Source organism: Gobius niger, assembly GCF_951799975.1.
Source record: "Gobius niger genome assembly, chromosome: 4".
NCBI classification, from domain to species: Eukaryota; Metazoa; Chordata; class Actinopteri; order Gobiiformes; family Gobiidae; genus Gobius; species Gobius niger.
In genome coordinates, this window is record NC_136855.1 from 34831147 (window position 1) to 34845262 (window position 14116).

At 41.8% G+C, this 14116-nt stretch overlaps 1 protein-coding gene across 1 annotated transcript; it reads left to right on the forward strand.

The window, feature by feature from the left end:
- Positions 1 to 198: 198 nt before the first annotated feature.
- cers3a (ceramide synthase 3a) lies at positions 199 to 13551 on the forward strand (the record flags this gene model as incomplete). The annotated part of the gene is made up of 11 exons (XM_079554532.1): positions 199 to 285; positions 4214 to 4389; positions 4580 to 4697; positions 6263 to 6381; positions 6454 to 6511; positions 6594 to 6644; positions 6752 to 6844; positions 8832 to 8960; positions 9042 to 9148; positions 11317 to 11470; positions 13372 to 13551. 11 exons carry the CDS (start codon positions 199 to 201, stop codon positions 13549 to 13551), a joined length of 1272 nt encoding a protein of 423 aa, XP_079410658.1.
- Positions 13552 to 14116: the final 565 nt, after the last annotated feature.

The window sequence follows — 14116 nt, forward strand, 5'->3', positions numbered from 1 at the left end:
CTGGCTGACTGTGGCTGACTGTGGCTGACTGTGGCTGACTGTGGCTGACTGTGGCTGACTGTAGCTGCTGCACATGCGTTACTGAGGGCAGTGGCGTCACCAGACACCGGACCCATATTGAAGTACAGCTATTGTGTTTGCACTGGTGTAAGGGGGGGGTTCCCAGGTGATCGTGTCCGCCTGGGTGTGACCTGAAGAATGTCAAACAAAGGAACGGCGGCTGGGAACAGTGCTGAAAATCCAGGACAAACACTTGTCACCCAGAGCTCTCCGCTGCTGCGTCAGGTAAGTTCCTTGATAAGCAACTGTAGAAGGACAGCGGGATTAGTTTTTAGAGGGATTTCACTCGGTAATGTTACTGGACACCTGTAGCACTAGTATGAGATGTGATTTTTTTTCTTTTTTTTAATAAGTCTGATTAACTACTATTATTATGGGCTACATTTGAGCTTAAAACCATCCTAGGAATATAAACTAGGCTCAATAACTTCTGTATTTACCTGTCACAAGTATCACCATGACTGTAAACATCTATAACATATTTCTTTGCACTGCCAAATTGATTTTATGTTCCTATTTTGACCTAAATGTACATTTATTTATACTAATTGCTTTCTTTTCTTTTCTTTTCTTTTCTTTTCTTTTCTTTTCTTTTCTTTTCTTTTCTTTTCTTTTCTTTTCTTTTCTTTTCTTTTCTTTTCTTTTCTTTTCTTTCCTTTTCTTTTCATTGCACATAACAAAGGTCTAATCTGTTATTGCTTGTTTTAACACTTACCTTGTCCTTCTTCAATTGCACATTTTCTTTGCCCCTTGTGTTTTCTTAAGAGCTGCCTTTGTGAATTTCTTTGCTCTGTTATTAATTCTTATCTTACAAGTCTAAACCAGTTCCGAGGGAGTGATAATGAAAATATTCCTTTCTGATGACCAACGTTTATTTGATCAAGGGCTAAACCGGCAACAAGAGACTTACTGTACATCAGGACTAAACCATGGAACACATGGCGACACAAAGTGTAGGACTAATCTACCCATGTAAAACTGGGATTAAACCGAGTCTAAGCTTGGATGACCTTGTCTAAAACTGTGGCTGAGATTTTGGATTTTAGCGGGAACACCCAACATAGCTTTGTGGGTTTTACACTGCAGATATTATTGAAAGACAAATAAAATAATGATTAACAGACTGTACAGAGCACGACTCGCTCTGCCTGGAGTCGCTGGAAACAGGGAGAAGGCGATCACTGTGTGTTGTGTCAATACAGTTTCAGATATGACTCTGTTGATGTGGGCAGCGCACATCAGGGCCCTCGGCTGATTGCAGGAACACAGTTTGTTTGTGAAGTCCTTTTTCCTTTTTAAAAAAAAATGTGCATCTTGTATCTACAGTGTCATCCTAATTGACTTTACGAGGCTTTTCTGCCTGCAGCACAGAACAAGGGAGTGATCTCTAGGTCAATATTTGCTTTGTAAACAGAGCCATGTGCAGAGGGGCGGGGCAGGTAACAGGACTTAATGGTGTTTTAACTGTCCCGTGTTTGGACAAGGCGACTGTATATTGTCGACAACAGCCATTCCCAACGTCAAGGCCCCTTCATGTCAGGAAACACCACGCCTGCTAACAATATAAAACGGACTGTACCTGCTTTGTAATTCTCCCTGTGCAGCAAAATCATTTTTTGTTGCAGTATATTATAGTGTTTTTTCCAAACATTGTGGTGGTGAAGCAGATCGTTATGGACAATGTTTTTAGCGATCACAAACCCGAAAGTAGCGCTGGTGCAATGTCAGCACCCTATTGTTTGTGTTATCTGTGCTTTGTTCCGTGAAAGTTGTGAAGCGTATACAAGCAAACCCACCCCTCAAAGAAACTGGATGTGTCAGGATTTAGGAGTGTAAGGAATAAGTTGAGTCCAGTGTTTCTCAACTGGTGTTTCAGGACTTTGATTGGTTCCATTGTTAGTTGATAAATACTTTTGATAGCTGTTAATAGTCAACCCTGTGATCGATGCTCGAATAAAAAAAAAACAATGGGCCTCATTCATGAAAGTATGATTTTCAGGAGTTTCTGGAGCATAGAGGTTCAGATTCACAAAGAGTTCCTTAGAAGCTAAAAAGCTTAATTACCATTTACCCTCTTTTTCATGGCAATTAAGTACATAGTAAGTAAGTGGTTTATTTGTCATTGTGCAAACGTACAACAAAATTGTGTTCAGGTGTTAGTCCTGAGCCGCTGCGACTGAGCCGCGCCACCACTGTGGGTCAACCTGACCAGCATGTTTTTGGAGGGAGTGGAAACCGTAGCCCGTGGAGGAAACCTGGCTGGCTGCCTTCAGTGCTGCTTTGATCCTCTGAAACTGTGCACCGCCTCCTGGGTTTGTCACAGTTTCAGAGCGTGGTGTCCTGCACTGGTCAGCTCCTGCCTCTTGTGCAGCCACCATCTTCTGGGAAGAGCTGAGCAGTTAATCTGTTTTATACTACAATGAACGTCCATTAGCCAGGACACTAGTAGGATAGAAGGCGTGCTAGCTGTGAGTCTTTCCCGGATACCGTCTCCTTTGTCCTTTCCTTGTTTCCTGTAGCTCCACTTGTGACGCCTCCAGTGTGCTGCAGGTGTGGGGACTCTTGGTGCCTCTTCAGTGTGTTAAAAGAAGAAGAAATGTGTCGCTCTCAAATGTCTTTAGCTCATTAGCTAGCTGTTTTCTTCAGGACCGTACGTTTGTTAAAGCAGTACTAAGTAACGTGTTTACCTTAATAAATCCTTTTCGTAGTCCCTGTGGGGATAGTACAAGTGTTTATGGGATGATTGGAGGGTCTTTCATCTCCCCCTGGTGTCTCTGGACAGAAAACCATGTTTGCAACTTGACTGCCACCGGAGAAAGCAATACACACTAATGGAATCATGAAGAAGCTAACGGGCAAAGCTAACTGCGGGCTAACGTCACTTTAAACAGTATTTACAGCAAAGTTTGAGTGAAAAAAAATATTTCCATTGTATAATTGGATGCACAATAACCCTCTCTCCCTTCGCCTTTCCTGTCAGCGTAGTATGACAATTAATAAGTTAAAAAATCATAACTTGCTACTACACCTGCAGTTGCGCTTATGGCCTCTAGGGGGAAGAGTTACTTAGTACTGCTTTAGGTAATGATGTAATTGCTCTTCTTCTGGGTCTGTAGAGCCAACAACAAGGATCTTTTTAAACATCTGATCACAAAGAAATATTGCATTTACTCATTAGTAAGGCTTTTCTGGCATTAACTATCAAATTATTTTTTCCATACACAATGAAGACTTATTTTAAATATAAAAATATCTTCATTTTGCCTGGAGAAATGGTGAGCTATAATGTTCAAATGTGGTGTGAAATGTTTTTTGTCCTTTTATCTGTTGTTATTTCAGCAGGAGATTCAGATAAAGTTGTATTTTTTGCTGTGTTTATCTATGGAACTCTCAACAGACTGGACCCGGAGGTAGTTATTTATTGTGTGTGATATCACACTAACAAACGTACTGTGGACTCTCTGCAGTAAACAATCCACTGAACCTCACAAAAACACGGAAAACACATCATATTGACTAAGGACATTTTAATTGATTTATTTGATCAAGGACAATACACAAAAGGCGTTAGTTTAAAAAGAACAAAGAGATGTCAATTGTCAGGTTACAGCAAAAAAAAAAAAAGTCTCTGCACCTATTACACTCACATCTAAGGGCATGACAACATCATCCTTAGAAGTACTCAGGTACATGCGTCCTGCTTGAGTAACATTGTGTCGTAAATTTATCACACAGTACTTTTTAAATACTCTTGCTTGTCTTACTTCAGTGCAGAATTTTGTTTTGTTTGTCTGGTTACATCATAGTAATAATAACAAACTGATCACTGTCATTCTCCAAAATAATTTCATGTGTAAATGGAAAAATGTGTACAAATATTATATTGACCACGAGAAAGGAATTCAAATTTTTAAGTCTGTTTTGACTTAGATAATATTCTAAAGCTGTAGAATAGAGTCCTCATGTCTGTTCTGAGGATTTGTTCTTCCAGAAGAACGCTTTTAGCTAAGAACGCAGTTTGTGAATGCCAAAAATCTACTTAAGACGGCCTTGATCGTTTCATGAATGAGGCCCGTTGTTAGAAAACACTATGCTTGATCGTTACATGCCATTTTTATCCAGATACATCACCTGTTCCCATGTGTCTCTCCAGAGCATGCTGGGCCACATGTACGAGTGGTTCTGGTGGGATCGCCTCTGGCTCCCGGCGAACCTGACATGGGCCGATCTGGAGGACAGGGAGGGCAGGGTGTACGCCAAGGCCTCGCACCTGTACGTCGCCATCCCCTTCACGCTGGCCTTCCTGCTCGTCCGCTTCATGTTCGAGAGGTAACCTATCATTACCTGTGGAGAGAGTTACCATGGTGAGTAAGCCGCGCATTGTTCACACACAAATTCAAGTTTCGTCAACTTGGTGGTATTGGTCGTCATGGTAACTTCCAGGTTGTGATCATTAAACACAAACTGCACTATTTTTACTCACAGTTAACCAGTCCTTGTGTTATGTCTACATTTCCAGGTGGGTAGCCACACCTGTAGCGCTGGCGGCAGGGGTCAAGAGGAGGATCCGGGTCCAAACAGAAGAAAATCCTATTCTGGAAAATTATTACTGTAAACTGAGCAGACAGCCCTCACAGGTACAGCCCTCACAGGTACAGCCCTCACAGGTATAGGTACAGCCCTCACAGGTACAGCCCTCACAGGTACAGCCCTCACAGGTACAGGTACAGCCCTCACAGGTACAGCCCTCACAGGTACAGGTACAGCCCTCACAGGTACAGCCCTCACAGGTATAGGTACAGCCCTCCCAGGTACAGCCGTCACAGGTACAGCCCTCACAGGTACAGCCCTCACAGGTATAAGTACAGCCCTCCCAGGTACAGCCATCACAGGTACAGCCCTCCCAGGTACAGCCATCACAGGTACAGCCCTCCCAGGTACAGCCATCACAGGTACAGCCCTCACAGGTACAGCCCTCACAGGTACAGCCCTCACAGGTACAGCCCTCACAGGTACAGCCATCACAGGTACAGCCCTCACAGGTACAGCCCTCTCAGGTACAGCCCTCACAGGTACAGCCCTCACAGGTACAGCCCTCACAGGTACAGCCATCACAGGTACAGCCCTCACAGGTACAGCCCTCACAGGTACAGCTCTCAAAGGTACAGCTCTCACAGGTACAGCCCTCACAGGTACAGCCCTCTCAGGTACAGCCCTCACAGGTACAGCCCTCACAGGTACAGCCCTCTCAGGTACAGCCCTCACAGGTACAGCCCTCACAGGTACAGCCCTCTCAGGTACAGCCCTCACAGGTACAGCCCTCACAGGTACAGCCCTCACAGGTACAGCCCTCACAGGTACAGCCCTCACAGGTACAGCCCTCTCAGGTACAGCCCTCACAGGTACAGCCCTCACAGGTACAGCCCTCACAGGTACAGCCCTCACAGGTACAGCCCAGAGCAGACACCCGAGCAGCATTGAGGGCATGTGAATTGTTTTACCAGAGGGTCAGTGAATGGATACGAATGGCCAGGGAAAGGAACTCGTGAAGGTTTGTGTTAGGAAGAGGCATTCCCCTAACACTGCAGTGGGCTACCGAGTGAGTCATTTTGAGGACAGAAAAACACCTACAAATGACCAAACATGTGCTTGCTGTGAGGGGCTCAGCTGTAACTTTACTGGGAGCTCGACCTCTCCTGCTCGTCTCCATGGAGATGTTGACTAAATCAGGACCTGATGTGGCTTTTTGATGTGGACCTGATCATCAGATCCACATCAAAAAGCCATTCTTTGATTACTTGTATGTCTGTGTATAGGAAAAAGTGGCTCAGAGAGTGCGGCACCTCAGTCCTATTTTTGGTGGTCCTAAAGTTTTTTGTAGAAATGCTACACATCACCAGAGATGGTACTTTTTACTGCAAATGTAATCATTCTGCCTAATTATAGCTTTAAAAACTAGCATTTTTTCTGTGAGATGGAGCTGCATTAAGTTTTCAAGTCTGGGACACAGTTAAAACCACTCTTTAATGCATCCAGTTAAATGTTTCACTGCGTTGACCACTGGTTTGTGACCCTCAACATCCTATAAACTTCAATACTTTTCCCTTGATGGAAAGAGTTTGGACACCCCTGATCTTTAGAGAGAGCCGACCGCACTTGGAGAGAAGGCTCTTGTGCTGTTTGTAACCCGTGCCTCTCTCAGGCAGACGTGTCGGGCCTGAGTAAGAAGACAGGGCTGAGCGTCCGACAGGTGGAGCGCTGGTTCCGGAGGCGGAGGTGCATGGACCAGCCCGGCGTGCTCAGGAAGTTCACAGAGGCGTGGTGAGTGCTATGGAAACACCTTCACGTCACTCTTCCTCATCGCCACAATCACAAATCCACTCGTGTCCACAGCTGGAGGTTCGCCTTTTACCTGTGTGCCTTTGTCGGGGGAATTCTTGCACTTTACGACGTGAGTGAGAGAGTTTTATTCAATGTTTTACCTTTAAAAAACATAGATAAAGTTGGTGTTCCTGTTGTCTTCATGTTTGCAGAAAGCATGGTTCTACGACACTCGAGAAGTATGGACAGACTTTCCTAAACAGGTCTGTTACGGATATTATGAGAAAATTATCAAAAGCATCAAAAAATGAGCTTATGTTATTATGGAAATCCTCACCCTGAGTCTGTGATCTTTTCCCTCGGTCTGCAGTCCATGTTGGACTCCCAGTATTGGTACTACATTCTGGAGCTGAGCTTCTACGGCTCGTTGGCCCTCAGTGTGGCCTTCGACATCAAACGAAAGGTCGGTCACATTATGTTACTGCATTTACTTATATATTTTAATAATTTACATCTATACGGACTACATCGTAAATGCTTTTACCTCCCTGAAAAAGCTTGTTGCAAATATTGTTCTGAAGTTTTTCCGTGAGTCAGTGTGTCAGAAAATGGCAGCAAATACAGAAAAAAACTAAATAATTCTAAAGAACAAGGTGCATGAGGCGAGCTATATTTCATTGATCAAAATGAAGCATTTGCGTTAAATATTTACTCACCATTATTTTTACTCAAGTAAGAGAAGAGATACCTCATTATAATGTTACTCAACAGTCTGACAGTCTCCCCCAGGGGAAACTGAAGCTACAAACGTAGTTTACCACCACCAAGTGTGGAGTGAAACTGCACACTGTCTCATGTAAAGCGCTTTGTGACTATATGTCTGTGAAAGGCGCTATATAAATAAAGATCTTCTTCTTCTTCTTCTCAAGGAGAAGTACCATACGATAAAACTACTCTAAGAAGTACAATTCCTTATACAGTATCCATACTTTAGGTATAAAGCAATTTACTGGTGGCCAAAGTGACACAAACAAATTACAAAACAATATTAAGTGGAAAAATAATTTAGATGAGGAAAGGATATAATAATGCTCGATGTTAGAGCGTTTATGTGTATTTTGAGTAAATAGAACAGCCTTGCACTCTGATGTAAACCTGCCCTGCTAACACTGACTACAACTTTTTTATTATAGTCTGTTTACTTATTATATACCATTATGGGCGGCACGGTAGCGCAGCAGTTAGCGCTCGTGGTTCACAGCTAGAAGGTCCAGGTTCGATTCCCACCTGGGACGGGGCCTTCCTGTGTGGAGTTTGCATGTTCTCCCCGTGTCTGCGAAGGTTTCCTCACATTTCCTGCCTATTTGCTCACCCTGAGTGTCTAAGAGCTGCGTGTAACAAGTACATTTAAAGGCTATCTTATCTTATCGTATCTTAGAATAAGATTTGTTGTTTGTTTGTCTTGCCTTTGATTTTTTTTCTGTATTATTTGAAGGGTTGTTTGTATTATTTTAAAGGCCCTATGCCTGATTTTTTATTTTTTTTTACAAACAATGAAAGAGAGTGCGAGTAAATTCAATTGTCATGAAATTGATGCAAATGCTTAGACGCACAGTGTTTTTTTCCTCCACATATCAGTTTACAATACGCTGACGGTCCTGGAGGACAAAACAAATTATGTTCCTCTAGGAAAACAGATCAGGTATAGGGTGTCCAAGTTACTTTATTGCGTTTTAAGCTAAATATGGCTTGTGACAGAACAAGCCATATTTAGCTTGAAACACAATAAAGCAACTTGTCTTTTCAAGTATGTTCAAAGAGTCCAAATCAGCAAAAATTCCTTAATTCGCGCAATTTTGACGCCATTTAACCCCCTAACTCCCACCTGAACCGAGCACATTTTCTCCAGCTTTACCCCAATCCAAAAGCTTCTGGAAAAAAGGTGTGAAGATAGCAACAAAACTGAGACGAAAACAAAAATGAAAATGTGGAAAAAGTGAGAAAAATTTGACGAAAAATTTAGAAAAAATGGACGAAAAAGTGACAAAAAATTGACAAAAAGTGATAAGAATTTGACAAAAAAATGTGAATAATTTGACAAAAAAAATCTAAAAAATGATGAAAAAAAATCTGATGATGTGGGGAAAAAGATCAATTTAGTTTTGTAGGTCTTAGCTTTCAAATGAGGTGTTACACTGGCCTACAGGATTTGGGTAAAGCTGAACAGGAGAAAATGCTCTCGGTTCAGGCGGGAGTTAAGAGGTTAACCTTAATTTAGTCATTATTACATTCCAGCAATGCATGACAGATAGAGAATAGAATTAAATCAGTCCAGACCCCTGCCCATTTTTCATCCTCTCCGACACCATTGTTTATTCTCTCACCCAGATGAGTAGAAATATCAAATAATATCAGTTTTGTTCCTGTTGGGAATATTTGTTTCCATCCAGGACTTCAGGGAGCAGATCGTCCACCACTGTGCCACCCTGGTGCTACTGTCCTTCTCCTGGTGCGTGAACTACATCCGTGTGGGCACGCTGGTCATGCTGGTGCACGATGCCTCTGATGTGCTTCTGGAGGTTAGCCACAGCTCCACAGATGTTCACTCTTTAGTGCAATAAAAGCTCCAACTTAACTAACTAACTACTGCTATGTTTCAGTCGGCCAAGTTATTTAACTACGCCAAATGGGAGCGAGTGTGCCAGAGCCTCTTTGTCCTGTTTGCCGCAGTGTTCATGGGGACGCGGCTCGTCATTTTCCCTTTCTGGTAAGCTCACGATCAGAGCACACTATTCTGATCCTGAACACTTTCACAGTAAGAATTAAAGTTAATGGAAATTAGGCCAGTCCAAAGTGCAGAACGACAGATTACAGGCAAAACTCAATTTTTTCAATTTTTTGGGCCAAATTGGTCTCTGAACATACAAGCTTTCACCTGGAAACAGAAAATATTCCTAATCCTCACAATAACATGTTTAGATATTGCGCTGATTCAATGTCCCCCCCATTTCAAGGGCCTTTTTCTCAAAACACATTTTTCTGTCATTGTGGCGACACTATGTCCACGTCAGTAGGACCAAAAGACTTCAAATTTTCCAGCCTTGGACTGAACAATATTTGGAAGATTATTTCTGAGGGATTTTTTATTATTTAATCCCTGGCCCCATTTATTGAGTTTTGAATGTCAAAAAAAAAAGGCGAAAATGAATTTTTTACAAATTGTTTCCACTAAAAAACAGCTAATTTTAAAACTAAACAAGATATCCAAAATCCCCTCTGAAAAAGGCTTGGCAACTCATTTATCAATGAAATGAAACCATGCATTTGAATGCAGCTCTATCCATTATTCAGATTTCGTCGCCGAAAAGATGGGAAATTTGGGGCATTTTTAGGCATAAAACACCACAAATGACCGAAAACTTGCAATGTATTTTTAAAAGTTTCAAATTGATATCTGTAAATATATTTTTTTTCCCTATTCACCTGCAGTGTCTCGCCTTAAGACCATGTAGAGTGCACTGGTTTGAGTGAGATAAACCAAACAAAGAACTAAAATGTAGAGAAGTTAGACTAGGGTCAGGTCACTTTTGCACATCCAAATTATTAAAAGCAAATTAATGTTTGCGTGTTTTACAGCCTTGTGCAGCTTTGAGCGGTGGCAAAGTGAAAAGAGAAATTGCACTGATTTAAATTCTACTTCTATCTTCCATCGCTTATTAAATATTTAGTTGAGGACAAAGCAACAACATCTGTTCTTTTGCTGTGTTTACAACATACTGTGAGGTGGCAAAAATAAATCTACTCTGCAACAACAACAAGTCAGGTAGCTTTAAAGGGACTATACAGAGTTTAAAAATGTTAAAATGATGTATTTTCCTCCCCCTACATGCGCCAGCCATGTCCTAATGTGTAGAATGAGCCCAGACCTATTCACTCAAAAGCTGTTACTTCGGGTCCGAATTGACTGTCATGCACAAATAGAAGCTGCAGTTACACGTATGACCTGAGGTGGCAGTAGTGAGTATAAAATGGCCAATTTGCATCTAGCCCCTTTAAGAAATGGAATAAGTCTGTGTTTGTCCATTGTTTTAAATGTGAATTTTTGAATCTATTTTTCTCTTAGGCTCTTAACCTCATTCCGCCTGCCTTAACAAAGCGCATTTTCTCCAGTTCAGCTTTGCCCAAATCTAAAATCTTCTCGACTGCCTCATTTGAAAGCTAAGACCTAAAAAAACCTGATTGTGACTATTTTGTTGCCTCGTCGCCGCGTTAGTGTCACATTTTTCAAGCTTATTGGTCGTTTTTTTGTCGTTTTTTGTTGCTTTTGTCGCTTTTTTTCCCCCCTGCTTTTTTGCCGCTCTTTTGTCATGTGTTTAATTGGGTTATTGTTGCGTTTGTTGTTGTTCTTTTGTTGCTTCTTTGTGGCTCCTTTTTGTTTGTTTTCTCATCACTTTTTAATCGTGTTTTTGTCGACCTGTTGTTGTCGTTGTTTTGGGGGGTTTTTTCTTTTCTTTTTTAAAATTTTCATCCTCGTTTCTGTCGCTTTTTTTGACGCTTTCTTCCAGAAGCTTTTAGATTTGGGTAATGCCAAACTGGCTCAGGCGGGGGTTAAGAGGCCTCTGAGGGATGTTCTTTTTAGTATCTAGTTCACTGCAAAAAAAAGTCAGGTCATTTGATAGGATTTTCTCACTAATACCTAACTTATTCAAAAAAATTAAACAAGATATCCCCATGTTAAAGTCAAAGTTTAATTAATTAATTCATTCATTCATTTATAATCTCCTCTAACCCCAAACCTAACCAAAACATATATATGCAATTTTTCAGCATTTTTATAGATCAAATTAAGTGAAGCATGAATCTACAGCAAAAGTTTCAAACTAAATCAGTTTCTCTCTGTTCACCTGCACGTTGTATTCATTCTTTAACCCCCAGGTTGATCCACTGCACCTGGGTGTACCCGCCCCTGTACTACCCTCCCTTCTTTGGATACTACTTCTTCAACGCGGTGCTGCTGGTGCTGCAGGGCCTCCACGTGTTCTGGGCCTACCTCATCCTCCGCATGGTCAACAAGTTCCTCTTTGGCAAGGTCAGTTCTCCTCCCGGCGATCACGACCTGCTTCACAAGAGCTTAGATTTATGAAAGTGCAATTTATGGTGTCGTGACCTGGCTCAGGGTTAGACGGAGGACGGAAAAGGGAAGGAAAATAACCAGACTGTTTCCCTTGCTGAAAGCGAGTGGAAATAAGGCCGGTCCAAATTGCAGAACGACAGAATAAAAGTTGAAGTTGTCAAGTATTTGCTGTAGAAAAGTTAATCCGTTTAAATAAGTCAACAAAAAAGCTTCTTTAACTCAAAAGAAGGGGCCTGGATTCACTTAATTTGACAGCACATCTGCACAGCGCCACCTACTGTTCATAGAGTGTCCATTCTTAGGCTTTAAAAACACACACACACACACACGGACTCATTTGTTTACTTTGGAGCCTTTGTAGAAATGTAGTGGAGCAGAGAATGTGATGTTTATCTTGTGAAAAGTTCCCAACACAAATACTGGTAAAGTACAGACCCTCAAAGACTTCTACTGAAACTGAAATACAAGGGGAAACAGTCAGAGGTAGCACGCTGGTGACGTCGTCATGACAACCATCTTAACCCCCCACCCCGCCCACATTTTCTCCACCCAAATCTACCATCTTCTTGACAAGAGCTCACAGCCTATAGGCCAGTGTAATGCCTCATTTGAAAGCTAAGACCTACAAAACAGATCTCGAGTTGTGGTCCCTCTTTTTCTTTGTCGCTGTTTCATCACTTTCTTGTCACCTGTTTTGTTGAGTTTAGTTGCTGTTTTGCCGCTTTTGTTACATCCTCCTCTACGTCTCGTTTTTGTCACTTTTTTGTCGCTTTTTTGCTGTGTTTTTGTCACTTTTTGCTGTATTTTTGTTGCTTTTTTTGCTGCATTTTTGTCAATTTTTTGGTGTGTTTTGTCTCTTTTTTTGCAACTGTTTTGTTGCTTTCTCACAGCTTTCTTGTCACTTTTTTAGTGTGTTTTTGTCGCTCTTCTGATGCTTTTTTGTCGCGTTTTCATCCTCATTTACTTCTAATTTTTGTTGCTAATTTGACCCTTTTCCATTCTCTTTTCTTTTTCATTATCTCCAGTTTGGTATTATCCAAATCTAAAAGCTTCTTGAAAAAAAAAAAAAAAAACGATGAAAATGAGGATGAAAACGCAACAATAACACAATTAAAAAAGGGACAAAAATTGACAAAAATGCAACAAAAAACTATGAAAACACCATAAAAAACTCAAATATTCAAAAAATGTGAATAAAAACCCGCGGCAACAGCGTGACAAAAATTTTCTGATTATGTTTTGTATAGGTCTAATAGGTTAACTGGAGAAAATGTGCTCGGTTAAAGGAACAGGCCACCGTTTTTCCATACTGAGATATGTTCTTACCTGAGCTTAGACGAGTTGATACGTACCTGTCTGGTCTGTTGTGCGTGCCCGTGGAAGAACGTGGTAGCTTCCAACTTCACCCCGTTTGGAGCTATAGGAATACATTGAGAGAGGCCAAATGCTAACAACATCTTGGTCGCCTGAAAAATGGTGGCCTGTTCCTTTAAGGCGGGGGTCAAGAGCTTAAAGGCCCTGTACCTGATAGCAGTGGCCCTCCTTTGACATATTCTAAACCTAATGTGTACCTAATTGTGCATTTGTATCAATTTTACAAACTTGCAAGCTAGTTTTTGTTAGCATATCTGTGACAGTGACCTTGAAAGTAGTGAAATGTGCCTCTAAACTCATTGCTCATGCGTCTGTACTCAGATCAGACTCGTAACTGTGCCGAAAGTGGGGCATCTCCAGCTCAGTGTCCCAGAAGAAGTTCCCGCTTTGCTGCAGAATACTGTCACTCTAACTGTCTTCATCAGTGTGTCTTCCTAAACCAAACCCAGCGGTGAATTGAGGACAATATTTGTGTGTTGCAGCTGACGGGAGATGAGAGAAGTGACAATGAGTGTGAAGAGGAGCTGAGCCTGGAGGAGCAGGAGGAGGCGGAGGAGCTGCAGAGTCAGCGTGGAGGTGTGGTCCACGGGAAACTTCAAAACGGCTGCTCTGAGCTCCTGCCCCCTCCGCACGTCTACTGCCCGGCCAAGACTGTGTACTGAACAAAACTTTACTGCAGAGTCCAAAAATCATTTCACATTTGGGACTGACTTGTGCTTAAAGACCATTTCCACAGATAAGGGTGGCACGACTCTTACAGAATAGCCAAGTATTGTATACGATATAACATGTAAAAGTGTTAGAACTTTCTATTTGTAAATTCACATAAGCTCTTTGAGAAACCACAACTCAAGCAACCTCTGTAGAATTCAAGTACAATGTAGTTACTTTTGTTTTTACTGAAAATGTGAGCTTTTTGTTGACTGGATGTTCTTGAAACATTTTAGCAGTACGTCTCATCATAAACTTTTATCACAAAGTCGACAATCTAAAATAAGTTCAAACTGCTTGTATCAAAAGAATCTGTCTCTGTAAAGGCTTTGATGGGTCAAGGAAAAAAAATCGATGCGCAGCAAGCATTACGGGCCTGATCTTCTCCCTGGCGCAACAACAGCGTTGGCACAGAAGAGAGTGACATCTTACGTGCAAACAAACGGTGTGCCAGTGCTTACGTGACCACAGTGTGGGGGCGTGGCTTAAGGGTCATTCATACTTCACAAGACGCAA